We start from the raw sequence: 19038 nt of genomic DNA, 5'->3' as shown, positions 1-19038 counted from the left end.
TAGTGCTACAGTTAACTAAACCAGGGGCTGTGGATGAGAAGGACGGGAGCACTTCCCACTGGGTGGGCAGTGGTCCCTTCTGAGATGACACCTGAGTGGAGAGAAGGAGCCAGCAGGGCAAGGTTGGGCAGAAGGGGCGCCCCTGGCAGAAAGAACAGTGGGTCCTAAGGCAGGAGAGGCCTGTGTGGGTGACAGTGGCAGGGAAGGGGCCATGGGGAGTTAAGGAGGGGGAGGAGGGGACCAGGTGGGAGGGCCACTGCCCCACTTCCTGCAGGGTGGCAGTGCTGGAAAGGGGAGCAGCCCTGATGGGCAGTGGCTGGCCCTAGGGGTTCATGCTCTGGTTCCCTGGTTCTAGGGGAGCAACCCCTCAGGAGGAGCTCCCCACTTTCAGAGCCTATGGGTCTCTGCCCTTTCCTTACTCACTCCCTGTCCTGCTGGTGTTTCTTGGGACCATCCCCACATGACCCACCCCTGAAGGTCAAGGTTGCCGGAGGCATAGAGGCCAGGCCAGCAAAAACACCAGTGACAGAACCAGCTCCATTGCCGGGGATGTGCTTCATGGCCGGGACCCACAGGACTTTGACATGGACTAAGCTGTCCAATCCCCGGAGGCCACAAATGCACGAGGGTGGGCACCTGGCAGGTACGCTAGGTGCTACACCAAGCACTGGGGATGGCAGTGAACAAATGCACTGAAACTTCTGTCCCTGGACCTAATGTTCATGTGGGGGACACTGACAACAAGTGAGGTCAATAAGCAAGACATTCGGTGTGTTAGAAGGGAGTAATCATTAGTGAGAACACTAAAGGAGGGATGGGGAGTCTAGGAGGTAAACTTTACAGAGGTACCCATACAGAACTTCACTTAGCAGGGGGAGGGAGCAGGCTGACTGGTGTCAAAGGGAATGGCAGGTGCAAAGGCCCTGTGGTGGGAGGCCAGTGGAGCTGGAGCAGTGGGGGTAGGGAGGGCAGTGGGACAGGAAGTCCAGGAGGCCACAGGACAGGTGTGTAGGCTTTACCCTGAGGGAGGTGGGGGCCCTGGAAGGGTTTTCACAGGAGAAAGGCTTATGACAGGTGTGAACAGCCGTCCTCTGGCTGATGTGAAAGCAGACCACAGGAGCGAGGGCGGAGCAAGGGACCAGTGAGAGGTGCTGGCATCGGTCTGAACCACTGGCACAGGGTAAGGAGGGACCGAGTCTGGGTAGGTGCTGAGGCTAACTCTGTGGGACTTGCCAAGGAGGGTGTGAGATAGAGGGGACGCTATTGCTTTCGGATGGGAACACAGGCACAAGTAAGTAGCTTAAGGTCAAGGTTAGTAAGTGGTGAAAATCGGTATTTTTATATGAAATCTGCCATTTGAAAATGCTGGCAGTAAAAATGTTACAAATGTAAGGGCCGCGTGGAACAGATAAGAGCCCACCCCCAGCCATCTCAGTGGTGTGCTCACTGAACAAGCTAGGTCTCAGGAAGCACAGCAGGTGGGCAGCTGTTCGAATTCATCCAGGTCCAGGGTGCTGATTCGTGCTGCACCCTGCTGGGCTGCTGAGGAGGGCGGGCAGAGGAGGCCGGTAGAGCATCCCAGGACAGGAGGTAATTGTGTTGGGAGGGGATGAAAGGGGATGCATCGAGGAAGTACAGTTGGGAGGAGGGAACTGCCAAAGGTCCCACAGCTGAGATGCGAGTATTGGCTATGGGAAAAGACTCCCAGGGGGCCAGGACTGGGATCCACAGGTACACATGGGGATACATGGGCTCCTGCATATCTGCAGCTGAGCCCAGGACCCAGGGCATGTCCCAGATGGGCAAGAGTCATTGCGGACTGATCCTGCCCATGTGCACTTAATGAGTCCTAAACAGCAACTCAACTGCAACAGGCTTCAGCATCAAAGGGAATTTATGGCCTCACATAACGAGAGGATGGGCTTCAGACATAGCTGGATCCAGGTGCTCAGCTGATGCCTTCAGGAACCTGTTTCTCTTCATTTCTCTGTCAGTCTTCTTCAGTGTAGATGTCCCTCTTTTGTGGTGTGAACTTCACTGCCTTCAGAGTGACAGGATGATCATAGCAGCTTCAAGTTAATAACCAACTCAGCAACCCCAGCTGGAAGACAGGGCCTTGTTCCCGAGGGCTCCAGAAAAAGAACCCAGTGACGTGCCCAGCCCCTGCCACCCCCACATTTTGGAGGTGTGGAGGAAGCCTGCTGGGATCCTAGAACCAGTGAGACCTGGGCTTCTGTGCCTGTGACCTGCTGAGGGACCGTCCCCTCCCTGACACCTGTGAAGTGGAAACAGCCGTTGTGTACAGAGAACGAGGACAACAAGATACAGGAATTGTCCTGGGAGGCCGTGGCACCATCTGGGCAGGACGTGGGCTCTGGACCCCCTCAGACCTGGTGTCAATCCCCATCCCCCACCGACTCCCAGGGGACCCTGTGCAAGTCCTTGGAACAACAGAGCCCCTCCCTGCCAGAGCCAGAAGGGGAGCTGCGTGTGGGGCTGCAGATCACCGGCAGCTGGCGGAGTGCACTCCTGTGGCTGGTGCTTGCCTCCCCACAGGGCCTGACTAAACTCCCACCTGAGCACCCCTGAGCCAGGCCTCAGTCTCCAACGGCCCAACCACCTCCCCCTGCAGGCTGTTTCACCTTGGACTTGTCACTTGGCTTGTCTGGGCCTCAGTCACCCAGGGGAAATGAGGGTGACGATTCACACCTTGTAGCGTGTCTCGGGAGAGAGAGTGTGCCACGCCCACCCCACTCTGTAACAGCCGCAGCTTCCCAGAATCCTCTCTTCTTGGCTGGATCGTTTGAGGGTCAAGCTGTGCCTGGAAGAACGAGCAGGAGAGGAGCATGGTGGGAAGGGTGCTCTGGGCAGGTGCACAGTGTGAGCACACGTGCAGGGGTGGGAAGAGGTTGTCAGGCTAGGGAGTCCCAAGAAGGTTGTTTGGAGCGTTCTGGGGCTGTAGTGGGCCTGGTGGGTGGGCAGGGAAGGTGGGGGCAGGGGAGGCGGGGGCAGGGTGGGGCCACTGGCCTGGCAGAAGGTCCTACAAGACCTCAAGGCCTGGCCCGCCCTCTCCAGGTCAGGGTCCCCCGGCTACACTAAGCAGCCTTTGGTGAGGGCTGCTGGCTGGAAGGACGGTTGTGTGGGGGGAGTGTCCCTGTCCAGAACCAGCAGCCTCAGTGTTTCCACCCAAGATGTGGGCATCCCCAGAACTGGGCCTCTTTCCACTACCTTCCGGTCACTGGGAGATGCTTGTCTGTTTTATCAGTGGCATCCCGTGACTCTGACAACCGTCTCTCCTTATCAGCAGCCCACCCGGCTGTCCATGGGGTGATGGGTGTCCGCTAGCCAGCGTGTCCACACCCAGACCCCTGGGAACTGCACCAGGACCAGCCATGCACTGGGACCCGGGCTGGGCATGTCACTGTGCCCAGGGCTGGGAGTTGGCAGCGGCCATGTCCCCCACAGGGTTCCTGGTGCTGGGGGACTGAGGCAGAGGACCAAAGCTGCCCCTGTCTCAGTGTCCCCTTTGTGAAGCAAGTCCAGGGAGCAGGGGTCCCCAGAGTGGTTCCTTGCTTTCCAGCCCATCCCTGAGCCAGGGGGTGGCCCTGCCAGGAGGGCCAGGCCACCAGCCTCTGAGCTCTGGCCTCCTGTGTCAGCACCACCATCCTTTGAGCCTCTTCCTCCTACTCTGGCCATTGGCGGCCATCCGTGAGGGGATCCCTGAGGCACTGAGTGAGTGAGGAGAGCTTGTTTGATGCCCCACAGGAGACAGACCTGAAACCAGGCCCTGGTGGGCAGAAGGAGCACCGAGGGCAAAGGCCATCTCCCTCAGGGGAGATGGAGGAGGGGACCCTAGCTGGGCCTTGATGAGTTTGGACTCAGCCCAGCAGGGAGGCTCTGAAGTCAGGCTGCTGGGGATACCCCAAGGGCCTGGGGGGGGGTCAGCATGGGTGCATTTCCCTCCACCCTGCTGAATACCGAGAACTAGAGAGATGCGGCTGATTGAGGGCTATCACCTGCCCCATCATCCGGCCCCACATCTGATGAGGGACTGAATTGCTTCATCTCACAGCACATTCATTGTGCAACAGTCCTGCCTCACGCCCACGCCCACCTGTCCCCCCCCCGCCAGAGGTTTCTGGTCTGCTTCTGGTGGGACCCTGCCTGCAGCCCCTCCCCGGTTGACCCCCACCTGCCTTTCCTTCTCCCTCTCCAGCTGCTCCTCTGCCTTCTTTCTGGGCTCCCCTGCCACTGCCTGAGCCTTTGATGCACCCCCCACCCCCGCAAGGGCTGTGGAGGGCAGACTCAGGGGTCCACACCAAGCTCATCAAGGGGACTCGCTCAAACCCAGCCCCCCTGCTTGGTTGGCCCACAGTGGGCTCAGTGACCCCTCAGAGGCTGCCCAGGCACCCTAGGTCCTCTCCCTCCCGGCTCCCTCCTGCAGCCAAACAGTGCCAAGGCCAGCAGAGAACTTGATCTCCTGATCATCCCTAACCTGCCTCCGCCTTCCCTCCCCTGGCCTCGTATGGCTCCCCTTCCTGGCCAGTGACCTCATGCGTCCTCCCCCTGGATGTAGGTCTCCCCCACATGGATCTGAGCTGGTCCCTTGTGATGCTGGTGGAGGAGGTGAGGGGGTGGTGATCTTGGGTGGGGGTGAGGTTAGTAGTCATACAATGACAGTCTAGGGGCAGCATAAGGAACTGGTATGGGAGGTCCTGCTTGGGTAGTGAACTGGGAGGACACAGAATGGGTCAGGTCTGGCTTCTGTGGCCTAGCCTAGACTCTGGCTCTGGAACCCTTGGGAAATCTGGGTTTCCGAGGCCTCCCCCTGGAGCACCGGGGGGAGGCCTGGCTTCTGCACCCCACCTGGCTTGACCCCCACCTGCCTTTCTGTTTCCAAGAAAGGAGCCCCTCAGGGCCCTCTCAGCCTTGGAGGGAACTTGAGAGGTGGGGTGAGGTGAGGGGGGCCTCAGAGGCTGAAGGGTGAGGTGGGGAGGAGAATGAGGTCACAGCTTGGGGGCATACACTGAGGTGGACAAGGCAGGGAGAAAGGATTCGAGGAGAGGGTGACCTGAACTCCCCGGTGCCCTTTACAGGGACCGGTCCACCGAGCTGCGCTTCCCAGCCTGCCCCTCCCACCTGCACCCACCTCAGCAGGCTGCCCACGGCTCAGGGCCCAGCCCCGGCCTCAGGGTGTGGCAGGTGAGAAAAGTACACTGGGCTGGAGGGAGAGGGATGTGGACACCCGGGGAGACAGAGGTGGTGCTGGAGGGAGCAAAGGGAGACCGGCGGGGAGGCCATCGGCCTTCACCAACCCAAATGGCCCGGCCACCTTCCTTAGCTCGGTGGGGCTCAGTGGGCCCAGGAAAGCTGACAGGGCCCAAGTGGGGAGGGAGTAGGGCTGTGCAGGTCAGGGGAGCAGAGGCTTGGCCCCCACAGAACAGGGGGGCAGTTAGCCCTGTCTGGTTGGGATGGTGCTGGAAGCCTGGAGGCTCAGGGCCGAGTCTCTGCGATGTCCCTTGAGGGGCCAGGCAGGTGGCTGAACCTGGCCCCTTACCCAGCCTCCCCAGGTCTGTCTGGGCTCCCAGCTGGCCTTTATCTAGAGGCCCAGCTGTGGCCACGGGAAGTGGCCGTTTCTCTGCTGTGCTGTCTCCCCACCAGCCCCAGTGATGGTGATAACATGGGAGGGCGTGGGGAGGGGATTGAGCAATAAATACCTCGTGGTGGGGCACACGGGGAGGCTCTGGGACGCCTGACCTCTGACCTGCTGGCCCAGGTAGGGGTGGGGCGCAGGGCAGCCTGTCCCGCCTGATGGCTGAGCCGCACACGGGAGTACGGTGAGGGCAGGGGTCACAGCCACACCGCGTGGGCTCCAGGTTGCCCCCGCCCCACCGCATCCAGGGAGCACCGGGCTGTGACCCCAGGGCCCAGCACACAGGAGGTGCTTAATAAATGCGGAAGAACGACCTTCGGGCCTCTTTCCAAAACTATCCCTGCTTCCAGTTTCCATCCACCTACACTGAATCCCCAAAACTTTCCAAGCCCTTTTCCTCCTCCCAGGGCTCAGCCTCACCCCTCCCCTGCTCCTTGGCCAACTGACCACCAAAACCAATCCTGGGAGCCCTCCTCCACCCCTGTGGTCTCTGTGCCTCTTGGGTGAGGGGGTCCTGACCTCAGGCCTTGGACATTCAGAACTGGCATGGAGTTGGGGCCAGAGAGGTCTCTTGAAATTCTGATCTGATGCACTTGACCTGCTTACAACCTTCAAGACGACTGGAGCAGCCTTTGAGGCCTCCGGCCCCACCCAGCTGCCGTCTTTACTTTCTCTGCCCACACCGCTGGCTCTCAGCAAGGGAATGGGGCTGGGACAGACAGAGGAGCCCGGGTTTGGGGTCAGCTTCTCCCCGAGGGAACACAACGCACCCCCCACCGTCTTCTAGCTGCTGGCCGCTGCCTCCCTGCAATCAAGCGCCACTGCTGGCTGAGCTCCGCTAATTAATGGTACCACTCTGTTATCAGCTGAGCGCTAATTACTCTTTTTAATCAGGGCTGCCTGTGTGGAGGCTTCTGGAGGCCCGGCACGCGCTGGGGGGAGCCTGGGAGCCATGACCTCATCCCTCCTCATGCAGGCCTGTTGCAGTGCTCTCCTTGAGGCCTTACGCCTTTTGTGCCCTCTGCTGGATGGCACCTCTCCTCCTGGCAAACTCCTACTCTCTCTTCAAGGCCTTGTCCCAGTGGTCCCTCACCGAGAGGCCTCGTCTCACTTGTCAAGGCTATGGAGGACAGACATGGCTAACCTAGGAGCAGAGAAGCTGTGAGCAGGACTGGCCTTGGTCTCCTGAAGGGGAGCTGGAAAGGCTAAAGCCCAGCTAAAGGCAGAGGAGGTGGGGAAGGCCCGAGGCCTGGATCAATCCTGAGGGTGAGTTGGCACTGAGAGGTCCTGGCTCAACCTGAGGGGGGCTCTGGGTCCCCAGAATGGGGGCCATGCTCCCCCTTCCCATCCCACCAGGTTCCGGGAACCAGGCCCTACCCACCTGCAGGCCCCTGGGGCCCAAGGGACAAACTGGCCCCCCACACACATCACCACCCTGTGCACACTGTTCCCAATACCCTCTTCTTCACCCCACTCCCGCACAGACACACCAGAGAGCCACAGCCTGACAGACTGCCTTCCCTGAGCACACGAGGACATATGCACACACCCAAGACACTAAGACCCACACACCCGGCTGTTGACAGCCACAGACCCCCAGAACACAGACCCATGCCCAAACACACACGCACATATGCACGGGCAGGGCAGGAGGCCTGGGAGAACAGAAGCTGCCCCTTCTCCTGCCCTGGGCCCCCAGGGCTTCCCGTTTACGAGACTTTATCTATCAAAAATATATTAACCCAGAAGCCTGTTTCCATCAGAGTCTCGATTCCAGGGACATTTCCAGATAAGCCTTATCTCATTGCTGGTGCATTAGCCTTGCTGGTCTGGGGGCCTGCCAATCACGGCCACCCCTCCTGCCCCAGCCCGTGGCAGGACGCCTACCCATGACTTCATTCTGTATGGGCAGGTGGGGGGAGGAGCAGGGGGGGCACTGCCCCTTGCCCCCCCCCCTGCCCAAAGCAGGGCCCCAGAAGGCGCCTTTTTCCAAGGATACACCCAAGGCCTTGAGGCAAGGGGCGTGGGGATGTCTGGAATCCTCCAGAGCCTGGATTTGAGTCCCAGCTCTACCTGAGGCTACGGTCAGCTGAGCCCCAGTCCCCGCCACCCTCAACACCTACAACTAAGGTGATGTTTCCCAGACACCCCTATGGGTAGAAGCGCCAATTTAGCGAGTTTATGTGTTTGCGAAAGGCTGTAGGGGGCTTGCCCTCTCTTTTACAGCACATAGAGCTGGCTGGGGAGCCAGGGGCAGGGGGACACGGCTGTGGGAATGCCCCTGGACACTGCTGGCCCCTGCCCCTGCCCCCCCCACCCTGGCTGCGCTTCTCCTTCAAAGGCTGTGTCCTGGCCCAACCCGGGCACTCGGGTTTCTTCTGATGCCAGGCCTGATAGAGGCCTCTCCCTGAGCAGGCTGCCGGCCCGCACTCTCTGGTGGGGGGGGGGGTGTCCAAGGCTTCTAGGAGTCACACTGGCCAGCTCCTCCTCTTCTCTGTGTCTCCGTGTCCTCCACTTGAGTCAGCCTCCTCCCCTGGGTGTTGAGGGGTGCTGTCTGCGGGACATGTGGGAGGCAGGGAAAAAGGTGTGGGTGGGCATGGGCACTGTGACAGAGGTCCTAGAAAAATGGCCAGTTCAGAGCAGAGCGGGGCCCTGGAGCTGCCTGCCCCACTACGAGGAGTTCATAGGCCCCTCTCCTCCCAGCAGTGAGGCCTTGCGTGCTGGTCCTACTGCCAGGGCTGTGGGTAATGCAGCAGGCAGCAGGGCACCCAGTACCCGAACGACCCCATGAAGCAGCTGCTTCTGTAGCCATTTTATACATGGGGGTGCCGAGGCACAGAGGTCAGGGGACTGGGCCAAGATCACACAAGCAGAGGAGCCAGAATGAACCAGGCAATGGCTGAGCGCCCCCATCTACCACCACCCCCCCCCGCCACTGTGGATCTGCCCCCAGAATTAGTTCCTGTTTGGTGCTCCCTCTATGCCTGCTAGACGGGGGAGCAATCCCTCCAGCCAGCCTCTGACCTGATGCCCTCGCCCGATACCTCGTGGCTCCCCAGCACTCCACGGGGGCCCTTCCTGGCAGAGCCCTTTCCGGACTTGGCGGTCCAGAGAACCCGTGTCCCTTAAGGCCCAGGAGACACCCCCGGGGCCACCCAGCCTGGCCTAGGGGCCTGACACCCTGTGAACTCCTCAGCCCACTCCCACTGGGCTTTGAGTTCTGGTTCCTCCAGCTCTTCTCTGGGTGGGAAACTGCTTAACTCCCTTGATATTCCCCCTCAGGAACGGGCATGGGGTGCCCTTCCAGGTGAAATCACAGAGACCAGCAGAGCGGGCAGACGCCCTGGGGCATTTATTTGTAGCCGGCAAGTGCCAGGCCATCTATGGCAGGGTGTGGATTAGCCCTCCCACGGCTGCCTGCGGGGCGACCTGGGAAACGCTGGCCCCCAGAAGCTCGGAGGGCACCAGGACAGACCCTCTGAGCCTCGGCCCTGAAGCCGCTGCTGCCTCACTCCCCAGGCTTCTCACCGGGGCATAGTGCAGGCCCAGGGCCCGCATCTGCAGTGTCATGGGGAGGGATACACGAAAGGAGGGCGAGGCACATCTGGTCTGATGCTTGGCACTGCAGCCCAGCCCGGGGGCCTGGGCAAGGTCACAGGAACATTCAGGGAGACTGGACCATGCGCTTGTGAGTGTCAAAGACGTAGCGCTTGAAAGACAGGCTGACAGTCACGTGCTGTGCAGGCTCGGGCCGCTCGGCCCCCTCCTCCGGCTTGGCTGCTTCTCCTCGGCTGGCTCGGCCCCGCTTCTTGAGGGTGGGCGTCAGCATCTTCTTGGACTCCGGGCTGAGGCCACCTGCAAGGCACGGAAAGAGAGCCCGTTACTCTGCCACTCCCAGCCTGCTGCTCTCTGCCCTAGATGGGCACCCGCTCATGCTGGCGCATCTTCAAATCTCCTTCCCCCAACTCAGTGATACCCTCACTCTCTCCTAGGCCAGGCCAGGACCCCGGTGCCACTCTGGGCTCACTCCCTTCTGCCTCTTTGCCCAGCCAATGGACCCCCAAGTCCTAGGGTCCACTCTGCCACCTAAATCCCACATTCCAGCCCCTCCCCCACCATGCTGGTCCACATCAGGGGCCTGTCCAGCTTGGAGCTCAGCAGGGCTCCCCACCTCCGTGTCCCAGTCCCCTGCCCACCCACCCACTCTGCACTCAGGCTCTATGCGGATTAGCCTCACACTTACTGGCCACGTCCTTCTCCTGCTCTAAATGGTCCTACTGTTTCCCAGGACACTCACGCTAAAACACGTACACTGAAACTGACTTTTGAGTTTCCCTGGGCTAGGTGTTCTCCAACTGTCCCTGGAGATCCATTCTCTGCTCCTCTGTGTGCCTGGGAGGCGGACCTCTGCAGACAGCATATAGGCTCCTGTGCCCTCTGGCTGCAGGTTAGGTTCAGCCAGTGGGAGTCCCAACAGATCAGAGGGTGGGAGGAGAGAGCAGCTGGGGTGTTGATTCCTGTTCCCTAAAGCCGGCACTCCTGCTGGGGAGCCTTCTCCCTGGGCTTTCGCATACACTGTCTCTCCATGCAGGGGTGGGAGCAGCCCCCACCGGTTTCCATCACATTTTACAGGCTCCTTTAAACCAGTGCCCTCTCGTCACTCCCTCCACTATGTACAGTATACAGACTTTATGTTCATTCTCTTCAGCCAAATGACGGAGTGGAAATCAGACCCCTGCTAACACCCTAAAGCCAGCCCCAGCTCTTCTAGCTGCTTCACCCATTGATTTTGTGCATTCCCTAACGCCCCAAGGAACACGTGACCATTCCTGGGCTCCCTGCAGTCAGGCTTACAAGCCTCTGCACAGGCTGTTCCCTCTGCCTGGAACACGGTTCCCCACCTTGGCGACAGAAGAAGGCTCGCTCATCTCTGTGCACCTGGCTGCACTCCTGGAACACTAGGCTTTCTCTGGGGCTTGTCTTTTTGAGGAAACTGCTCGGTAGCAGCATGGCCCAGCGTCTTTGTGGGCTGCTGGCCAAGGTGAGAGTCGGCTGCTTTGAGCACAGGCGGAGAGGCTCTGGCTCCAAGGCTGTGACCAAGGCCTCAGACCAGCTTTGTAAAAGCAGAGCGCTCTGGAGCTGGCTGCTCACAACCCTGCTGAGGGAAGCCGGTGGGAGCAAGTTGGCAGGGCTGTGGCGGGGGTGAGCGGAGGGGGCGCTGTGAGACTGGCATGGGGCAAGGAGGCCCAGGGGGCGGTGGCTCCGGGAGCGACTACTGGAAGACCTGGGTACATAACCTTCATTCCTGGCAAGGGGCAAGTGAGGTGGAACCCAGCCCACACTGTGCTTGCCAAGAGGGGTCCTGGCAGGCCTGTGTCCCCCCACTTCCTTCTAATATGCACAGAGGGGCTGTTTTGGCCAGTGGACCCAGAGGCTGAGTCCAAAGCTGGTGGGAAGCGGGGGCTGGGCACCAGGCAGAGGGCTCCCTTCCCTGCGTGCCCTGCTGTACCCGATCTGTCTGTCAGCGCCTGAAGGGCCTTGTCCTTCGGCCCAGTGTTGGCCGGGTGTTTGTGGTCTCCCCAGGAAGCCAGAAGTGGTACTCTGGTGTCAGGCTTCAGTGCCTTTGCTTATCCTGTCCCCACCAGGTGGGGAGCTCTTGGTGGCTGGGGTATGTGGATTACTCCGTTTAGGCGAAGCACTCATGCATGTTTGCTGAAGCAACCCCTTTTTCGTACAGAGGCAAAAACAGAGCCCCCAGAAGGGCACGGACTGCCTCCAGGCCCCACAGTGAGGAATCTGAACTCTGGACTTGCAGCTGCTGGCCAATGCGGGTCACTGCTCCCCAGCCCATCACTCAGTGCGGGTCCACCTTTGGCAGGGGAATACCTGCTGTGAGGGTACCATGGAGGTTTAGAAAGGTGACCAGAAGGCTCCCTTGAGGGACACTAGAGAGTCAGCCAGGGGTAGCTCTACCTCCTGGAAGGGGACTTGGTCTCCCTTCTAGAGGCAAAGATGAGACTGCTGGTCTCTCAAAGCCTGCACCCCCAGGAAGGCCGGGACTCGTGGCTGATGTGGATGGAGCTCTGGGATGCTGGGGGCCTGCGGGACCTGGACCAAGTGGAGCCGTCCTCTGGCTGGGCAGCACGGTGTCTGATCGCAGGCTCCACACCCAGCGGGATAGCGCACCTCTGGAATGGGGTGTGGGAATGGCCCCGGGCCAGACCCCCAAGCTAGCGCCAGGCCTGCAGGTATCTGCCTCCCCAGATTGGAGCCCCAGCCTTCCTTCTGCAAACAGAGAAGGTGGCTGGCACCAGACCCTGACAAATGGCATGGGCAGCCTGTCTCCCTCTGGTGCCAGGAGGTCTGATGGCTGAAGAGGCACGGGGCTCCCCGGCGTCTGCGCGGGGCTGGGGAGACAGGCGTGGCCCAATCGGCGGTCCATCTCGCCCGCGCTGGCTCTCGTTACACACCGGGTATACCTCACATGGCCCAAAGCAGGCAGACCCAGAAAATCTCTCTGGCACTGGCGAAGATGTGGCCATCGAACTGCTCTTCTGAGATGGTCAGGCTCATTTGCCTCTGCTCCATTTTGGGGTGGCCTGGACACAACTGTGGATTTGGAGCAAATGTCCCCAGGAGCCACTCTGTTTTCTGCTGGCCTTTCTCCCCCTTAGCCAGACAGCCAATGGAGGGAAGCGAAGGGCAGGTCGGGATATGGGGGGGGTCAGAACTGCTGCCCTCACCGAGCTTCCCCCAACCTGGGCCTGCATCTTTCCCAGGGAAACATTCACACAGTGCTCCAGGACAGGAGACAAGGGTGGTGAGCACACAGACCAGGGCCTGGCCCCCACGGAGTTTACAAGTCTCAGAAGGGACAGAGAGGAAACAAGCCAGCAAGACAGCCACCAAGGTGGTCAAGGAAGCAAAAGTGCCTTGTCACTGGGAGGGGAGGGTGGCCAGGTCATATGGGCCCAGGGCTAACTTTTCTGAGGAAGAGCTCTGAATGGGGGGGGGGGGCTTGGGGGGATGGGGGACTGGGTGGGTGGAGGTGACAGGGACTGGCTGCACGGAGATCCTGGGCAAGGGTCTGCAGGCAGAGGGAGTCTGAGTCCCCAGTACTGGCAGGGTAATGAGCATGATGCCTGAGGACAGATGAGGACGTGTGGCTGCAGGCCAGTGGGGCTGCAGGGGGACCCCAGCTTACCATGTCCATGTAACACACCCTGTGTGCCAGACACCTCAGGCACCCAAACCAGGGAGGGTCCCAGAGACCTTGTTGGGGGGCTCAGAGTGGGGAGGGAGGCGGCCAAATGCCAACTGTCTACCTGCCTGGCATCCCTCAGGGCTCCTGCAACTTCCTATAGGCTGAGGGACACAGGGGCAAGCAGGACCATCCTGCTCTCACAGAGCTATCGTCCTCTTTTAGGGACCTCCCTTTGAAGCACCCCCTGGTAGGCACTTAGGTCTGAGAGCTATGTGTGGCCCCTCCTGGAATGGCCCCCAACGTGGGGAGCATGTTTGGAGCTCCTGGCTTCTGCACACCTCTGCTCGGATGTGACCTGGCCTGTATGTGTCCCCGAACCGTTCATTCCCTTCACCCCAACACACCAGCTGCATTCCCATCGCAGGGCCTTGGCATTCACGGGTTCCTCTGCTGGAAGATCGGCCCCAGCAGTTCCACTGGCTCCCAGGCCCACCTCATTCTAATTGCTGTGCAAATGTCACCTCCCAGCGTGGCCTTCCTGACCACCTCACTCCAGCTGCCCTGACCCCTTCCACCCAGCTCTGTTTTTCCAATAGCTAAGATCACCTTCCAACATACCGCTGCAAGTTCCTCATTCTGATGTCGGTCGTCTGGCCCACCCAAACATGAGTTCTACCACCGCAGGGATTTTGTCTCTCTGTGCATAGCTGGAAGCCCAACATCGAGAAGGATCCTTGGCTCAGAGGAGGGCCTCAAAGAATACCACCGAGGAACAAACAGTGGCTACGAAGCTCTCACAGTGGTCTCCGCATGGACCCAGCAACCCATTCCAGGCATTCAGTCCTACCGAGGACCTGAGATTTGTACACATAGATGTCCCCAGGTATGCAGGCACTTAGCCCTCACAGCACAGTGTGGAAGACACTGAGGTCCAGGCCAGTAACCGGCCCCCCAGTCACACAGGTCTGGAGAGGCAGAGCTGGGCTCGGTGAGGTGACCTGGTGCTGAGGTCTGGGTGCACCGTGGAGGCCTGTGAAGTTCCAGGGGCGCTGAGACCCACAGCAGGGCAGTCAGGATAGGACTGGCGTGTGTTTGCTGGGGCAAGATAGTCTAGGAGATGAACTGACCCCTGAGAAGAGTTTAAAGTCATAAAGACAAATGTACGAGTTAATTGGGGAAAAGACCCCACAGGAATACAAACTGTTGGAAGATTTCTGCTCTAACTCTCCTGCACCCAGGCCGGAGCCCAGAGGAACCACAGTGCCGCCCCGCGCAGTCTGGCTGCCGGATGCGTGGGCACATGGGGAGGCTGCGGGGAGGGTCACACGGCTCCAGGAGGGTGGGCAGGGGAGGGGGCGTCCCCCTCAACCAGGTCTGCCTGCATGTCCTGGTTAAGGCTCTCAGAGCTGCTGCTGTGGGCCAGGAAGCTCACTGCCATCTTTAGGCCAGAGGGGTCATCTCTGTAGCAATCTGGCCCTGCCTGCTGAAGGGCGGGCTGAGCACAACCTGGGGCCATGCTCATGGCTCCTCCACGGCCGCCAGAAGCCCTTGGTTTCTGACGCCGGTGCGGGGAGGGGAGGGGAGAGGGCACCAGCTTAGAGCATCGCCTTCCACAACCTACTGAGGGTCCACCCCCCACTCCCCACCCTTGCTGCCCTGTCCTGGCGTAGGAGGCCTCTGGGGCACTCCCCAGGGGGCCCTTCTCTGTCGTCCTGCCCCCCGCCCCCGGCCGTGGAGGAGTTGCTCGAAGGCTCATGCGCAGCTCTGGACTGGGTTCCACCAAAAGGATAAAGTCTGTCTTCTTACTCGACATCCAAGACCCTGGGTCATATAGTGTGTGTGCCTCCTTCTGCCCCTCACGCTCTTCTGACTCCCACTCCCACTCCCATTCTGCCAGGAGAAATCAAGCAGGGCCTCCAACTACCTCCCTTTGTGTGAAACGCCCTTCCCTGCCCTTCCTGTCTGGCTAATGCCTGCTCTGCCACTACCCCCGTGGGAAGGCTTTCCTCACCTGCCTGGGCTGAGCAGGATCCCTCTTGGAACCCTACTTGGCATGTTTTTTGCATCCCTCTCCCTCGTGGCCTGTAAGGGGGATTGGGAGGAGATGGCCCCTGCAGTGCCTGGCACAGGGCCTGGCAGACAGGCTCAGGGAGTGTTGAATGGATGAAGGCAAAGGGAAAGCGCTGGCTCAGGGGTGCAGGGCAGCAGAAGTAAAAACACTCCTGCAGAGCCCGTGCCTCCGAGACTAGGAAATACCTGTCTGTGAGCTGGTGGCCCAAGGAGACGCCCAGGCTCAGACGATGGGCGCCCTGCCCCCTGTGACCCGGAGCCTGGCTCCATACCTGGCGGGGTGCGCATGGAGTGAAACGAGCTATGTGTGTGAAGTTCACACCGTGGCCCTTACTTCAGAGGCCCTCAGCACACGTCTCTGGCTCTTTCTCCCCAAACTTCAGGATTCTTGGAGCTGGGCTGCCCTGCTCCATTCCCCAGCAAGCCCGGGGCCAGGATGCAGTGGGGGTGGGCCGGCATGACCCCCGGGGTGACGCTGCTGGTCGTGGCTTTCCTTGAGAACACTCTCCCAGGGCCGGGCTGGCCTTTCTCACCAAGCGCCAGCTCCACACAAAGGCACAGTGGGCTGGAGGCTGCTGGGTCTTGGCTTGGGCCAGGGGTAATCAGGGAAGAATGCGGGAAGCACAACTGTTTCCCAAGGCCTGGCCGCGGGTGCCGCCCCGACATGGCCATCAAAGGCCGGCAAATTGCCTCCAATTGCTGGCGTCGCTTTCATGTCGGGGGCCAGACTGGAAGAGGGGCCTCCACGCTGGTGGGCGGCTTGCACCCCCCAGTGGGAACGGAGCCCTTGCAAGCAGCTTGGGGTCATGGGCCCCCTTGGTGGCCCCATGGGGTTGTAGCCAAGTCCAGCCACTCCGGCTTCCCCTCCTGGAACAAGCAGCTTTGGAAAGAGCCGAGATGACAGGGTGGAAAGAGAGCGGGGGCAAGGGGCGGGGGGGTCCTTTCTGGGGTCAGCATCCTGGTGATGACGGATGGCCTGGGGAGCTCAGAGGGACATGCCTGGCAGCTGGGCTGGGCTGACTCTGCGGGTGGCTGGGATGGATGGCTGTGGAGGGCCTCGAATCCAGCCAGTCCCAGAGTCCAGACTGGGTGCTCGGCCTGTGAGTAGGAGGGATGGGCTGCCCGAAGGAGGGAACCCATCAGCGAGGCTGAGCTTCCTCAAACAGCACGGCTGTTCCATCACCCAGTGGGCTGCAGGGTCAAACTTCACCCGAAGGAACAGGGGTCTCTGCCTGCCTGCCCTGTTCACGAAGTTGCCCCGGAGAGGTCACAAGTGGTCACGGGAGGTATGGGCGGCACGGCGCTTCAGAGGTCTCATTGGGCAGGATGGATGCCTGAGGGGGAGGCTGGGCAGTAGGGCCCCTTTGTGTCTGCCTCACACAGGGCTGTTGTGGCTGCACTTGCCCACAGCCCCACAGCAGTTGGTGGTGGTGCTGAGATTTGAACCCAGATCCCTCCATAAGCCAGTGGCCTAGAGTGGCACGGGCCCTGTACCAGCTTGGTTCCGACCATGCCAGGGGAGAGGAGAGGCCCAAGGAGGACAAGGAACCTGGTTTTTGGCACAAGGCCCAGAGGCAAGCTGGCACTCAGAGGGCCTACAGAGGGGAGAATGGCCGGGAGGGCAGCCCTTGGGGACACCAGTCAGCGGGCTCCCTTTGCACAGGTCCCTGATCTCATCTGTGAGAGGTGCTAGTGACACCTTTTTGCCTAGTGGCTAACGGAACCTTCCCACCTCTCTTCGCCAGCCCTGGTTTTCCCGCATTTATCCAGGGGAGTGCAAGCCTTGAACGCGCAGGTTGGGGCTGGGAAAGCTGCCTGTTTTTCTCTCCTTTCTCTTCCTGCTATGGATCCCATATGTAAACAAAGATGCAATTTGCTTTAAAAAGATAAGGTGATTAAGTTTTTATCAGACATGTATTCCGCTGTCCCAACAACAAAGGGAATTAGGGGAAGGCGGGCGACTGAACAGGCCCTTTATTGGAATCGCGCTCTTTCCAAGGCTCTCGAGCGCACACTCGATGGGCTCCTCGCGGCCCCTTTGATTGGGCGGAGGCGAGGCAACGGGCGCCCGCACCCCCATTTTGATGTCTTAATGTTGCCTAATTCCTCCTTTAATTTATATTAAGCTTCTTAGCAGCAATGATGAATTCTTCAAAAACAAAAAAGGACCCTTTGCACAAATCTTTCCCACACCATGTAAATTGAAATTATAATGCAGTCAAGCCTTTGGAGATTGGGGGTGCATGGGGAGGGAAACCCAGAGCATTATGGGGGAAGGAAGGATTTTGTTTTAAGGCAAAAACAAAACCAGCCTGAGAAAGGAAATGACTTGGTCTCGAGGATCAGAGGCTCCATGATTAGATGGGCAGTCCAGGTGGAGGAAAGTCTGCTGTCACACAGGGGGAAAGTGAGGGGGCGGCTGGGGGGCATTCTAAACTACTCAACACCATGTGATGTTGGCTCCCACTTGTTCCTTCCAGGGGCAGCCCAGCCCCGGCATGATTCCTGCTCACTTGGGGTATGGTCTCATCCCCCTGAAGTGACTGTGGGTGTGGTCACCGAGGCTTGTCGTGCCTGCCGCCCAGGATGGACTCTATATCCCACCTAGGGCATTCCTCATGTGCAGCCCAGAAGCTCAGGCAGGGCTCAAACCCTTGCTTGAGTCTGCACAGCGCTGGCTGGCGTGGCACTCCACGAGAACCCCTTCCCTCAGGGATCCCCAGGCCCTGCAGGAGCAGGATGCTGCCACTGGGGCCTGGGTGCTGGCCTCCTGGCATGAGTTGCCACGCTGCTCTCCTGCCAGTGCCACCTTCTGATCTGCTTGTGGGTCTCCTGCTGAAGAGATCTTTCTGGAACAAAACCTGATCATCAGGGCGCCTGGGTGGCTCAATGGGTTAAGCCTCTGCCTTCGGCTCAGGTCATAATCTCAGGGTCCTGGGATTGAGCCCCACATCGGGCTCTCTGCTCAGCAGGGAGCCTGCTTCCCCTCCTCTCTCTGCCTGCCTCTCTGCCTACTTGTGATCTCTCTCTGTCAAATAAATAAATAAAATCTTTAATAATAAAAAAAGAAAACCTGATCACCCCTCCCAGTTCAAAATCTTCAGCCATTCCTCAGGCAAGGGTCCAAATTCCTCTAGCCCAGCTCCTCCCAAACTACCTCCTGCAGACACAGTGTGTCCTCACCTCCATCACTCACCCATACATAGGGCTCCCCATTTACCCTGCCCTGGCTCTTCCCGGTGCTCTCTCATCTTGGGGTGAGCTGCAACACTTGTCTGCCTGGCAAACCTCACTCCTTTGGTTTCTCGGCCAAAGGCTTAGTTAGCATCTTGGCTCGGCCTCCTGTGATGTGTTCCAGATCTCTCTCCTCCAAGAAGACCACAGCCTTCCACACGGCTTCAAGTCCAGACCCTGTGTCCTCAGGAGACAGGTGCAGCCTACAGCAGTGGCTGGCAGTTCCAGGAAGGGGTGCTACCCCAGGAAGGGGTCCCAGGAAGGGGACCCGAGCCCGCCTGCACTCTGCCTCATCTATCAGTGCGCTGGGCCCTGACAGCTGCCTCTCTCCCAAGGGTGACCCCCCCCCCCACCCACCGAGAGTCAGAGTTCACCCCCCTGTCCGTCTGGCTCCTAATCACCCACCCACTGCTGGGCAACTGAGTCAGGCCCTGTCAATCTGCAGGAGGCTTGGGGAACGGGAGGTTGGCCAACCGCCAGCCGGGCTGCTCGAGGAGGCAGGAATGCGCTGGCCCTTTCCTTCCGAACGTGTCACATCTGCCTAGATCTAGAGGCCTGCGCCTCAGCACCCAGGGGACCTGGACCCTAGTCCCAAGCCCTACGCTCACACTCCCCATCAGCACAGGGGGTATAACCACGTGGGTGGGGACCTGACTGTTCAAAGGGAATGTGCCAAGTGCTCCATGAGTGGGGGTGTGCCAGACATGGGGGGCAGGGGCGGGGTGTGGTGCTGGTGACTGCAGCCTGGGGTGAGCTGTCTCTGAATGGCAGTTTCTGGGAGGAGATCTTGGACAGTAGTGTCCACAGGGACTCCTGGCTGGCCCTCTAGGCTGTCTGACAAAGCTTCTAGGTGGGGAAGCAGGAGTGAGGCAGGCTT

At 60.0% G+C, this 19038-nt stretch overlaps 1 protein-coding gene across 1 annotated transcript in view; it reads right to left on the bottom strand.

Annotated features, from left to right (window-relative positions):
- Nucleotides 1–8983: 8983 nt before the first annotated feature.
- The window catches only part of EEFSEC (eukaryotic elongation factor, selenocysteine-tRNA specific), a 254234-nt gene continuing 244179 nt past the window's right edge, over nucleotides 8984–19038 (bottom strand). The window contains exon 7 of the mRNA XM_047743216.1: nucleotides 8984–9508. Within this exon, the coding sequence (XP_047599172.1) occupies nucleotides 9318–9508 (191 nt within the window). The 3' untranslated portion in view covers nucleotides 8984–9317. The remainder of the gene's footprint in view (nucleotides 9509–19038) is intronic.

This window comes from Lutra lutra, chromosome 1 (genome assembly GCF_902655055.1).
Source record: "Lutra lutra chromosome 1, mLutLut1.2, whole genome shotgun sequence".
In the NCBI taxonomy this organism is placed as follows: domain Eukaryota; kingdom Metazoa; phylum Chordata; class Mammalia; order Carnivora; family Mustelidae; genus Lutra; species Lutra lutra.
The sequence above is the reverse complement of the archived record's forward strand: the minus strand, read 5'-3'. Positions and strand labels throughout refer to the sequence as shown.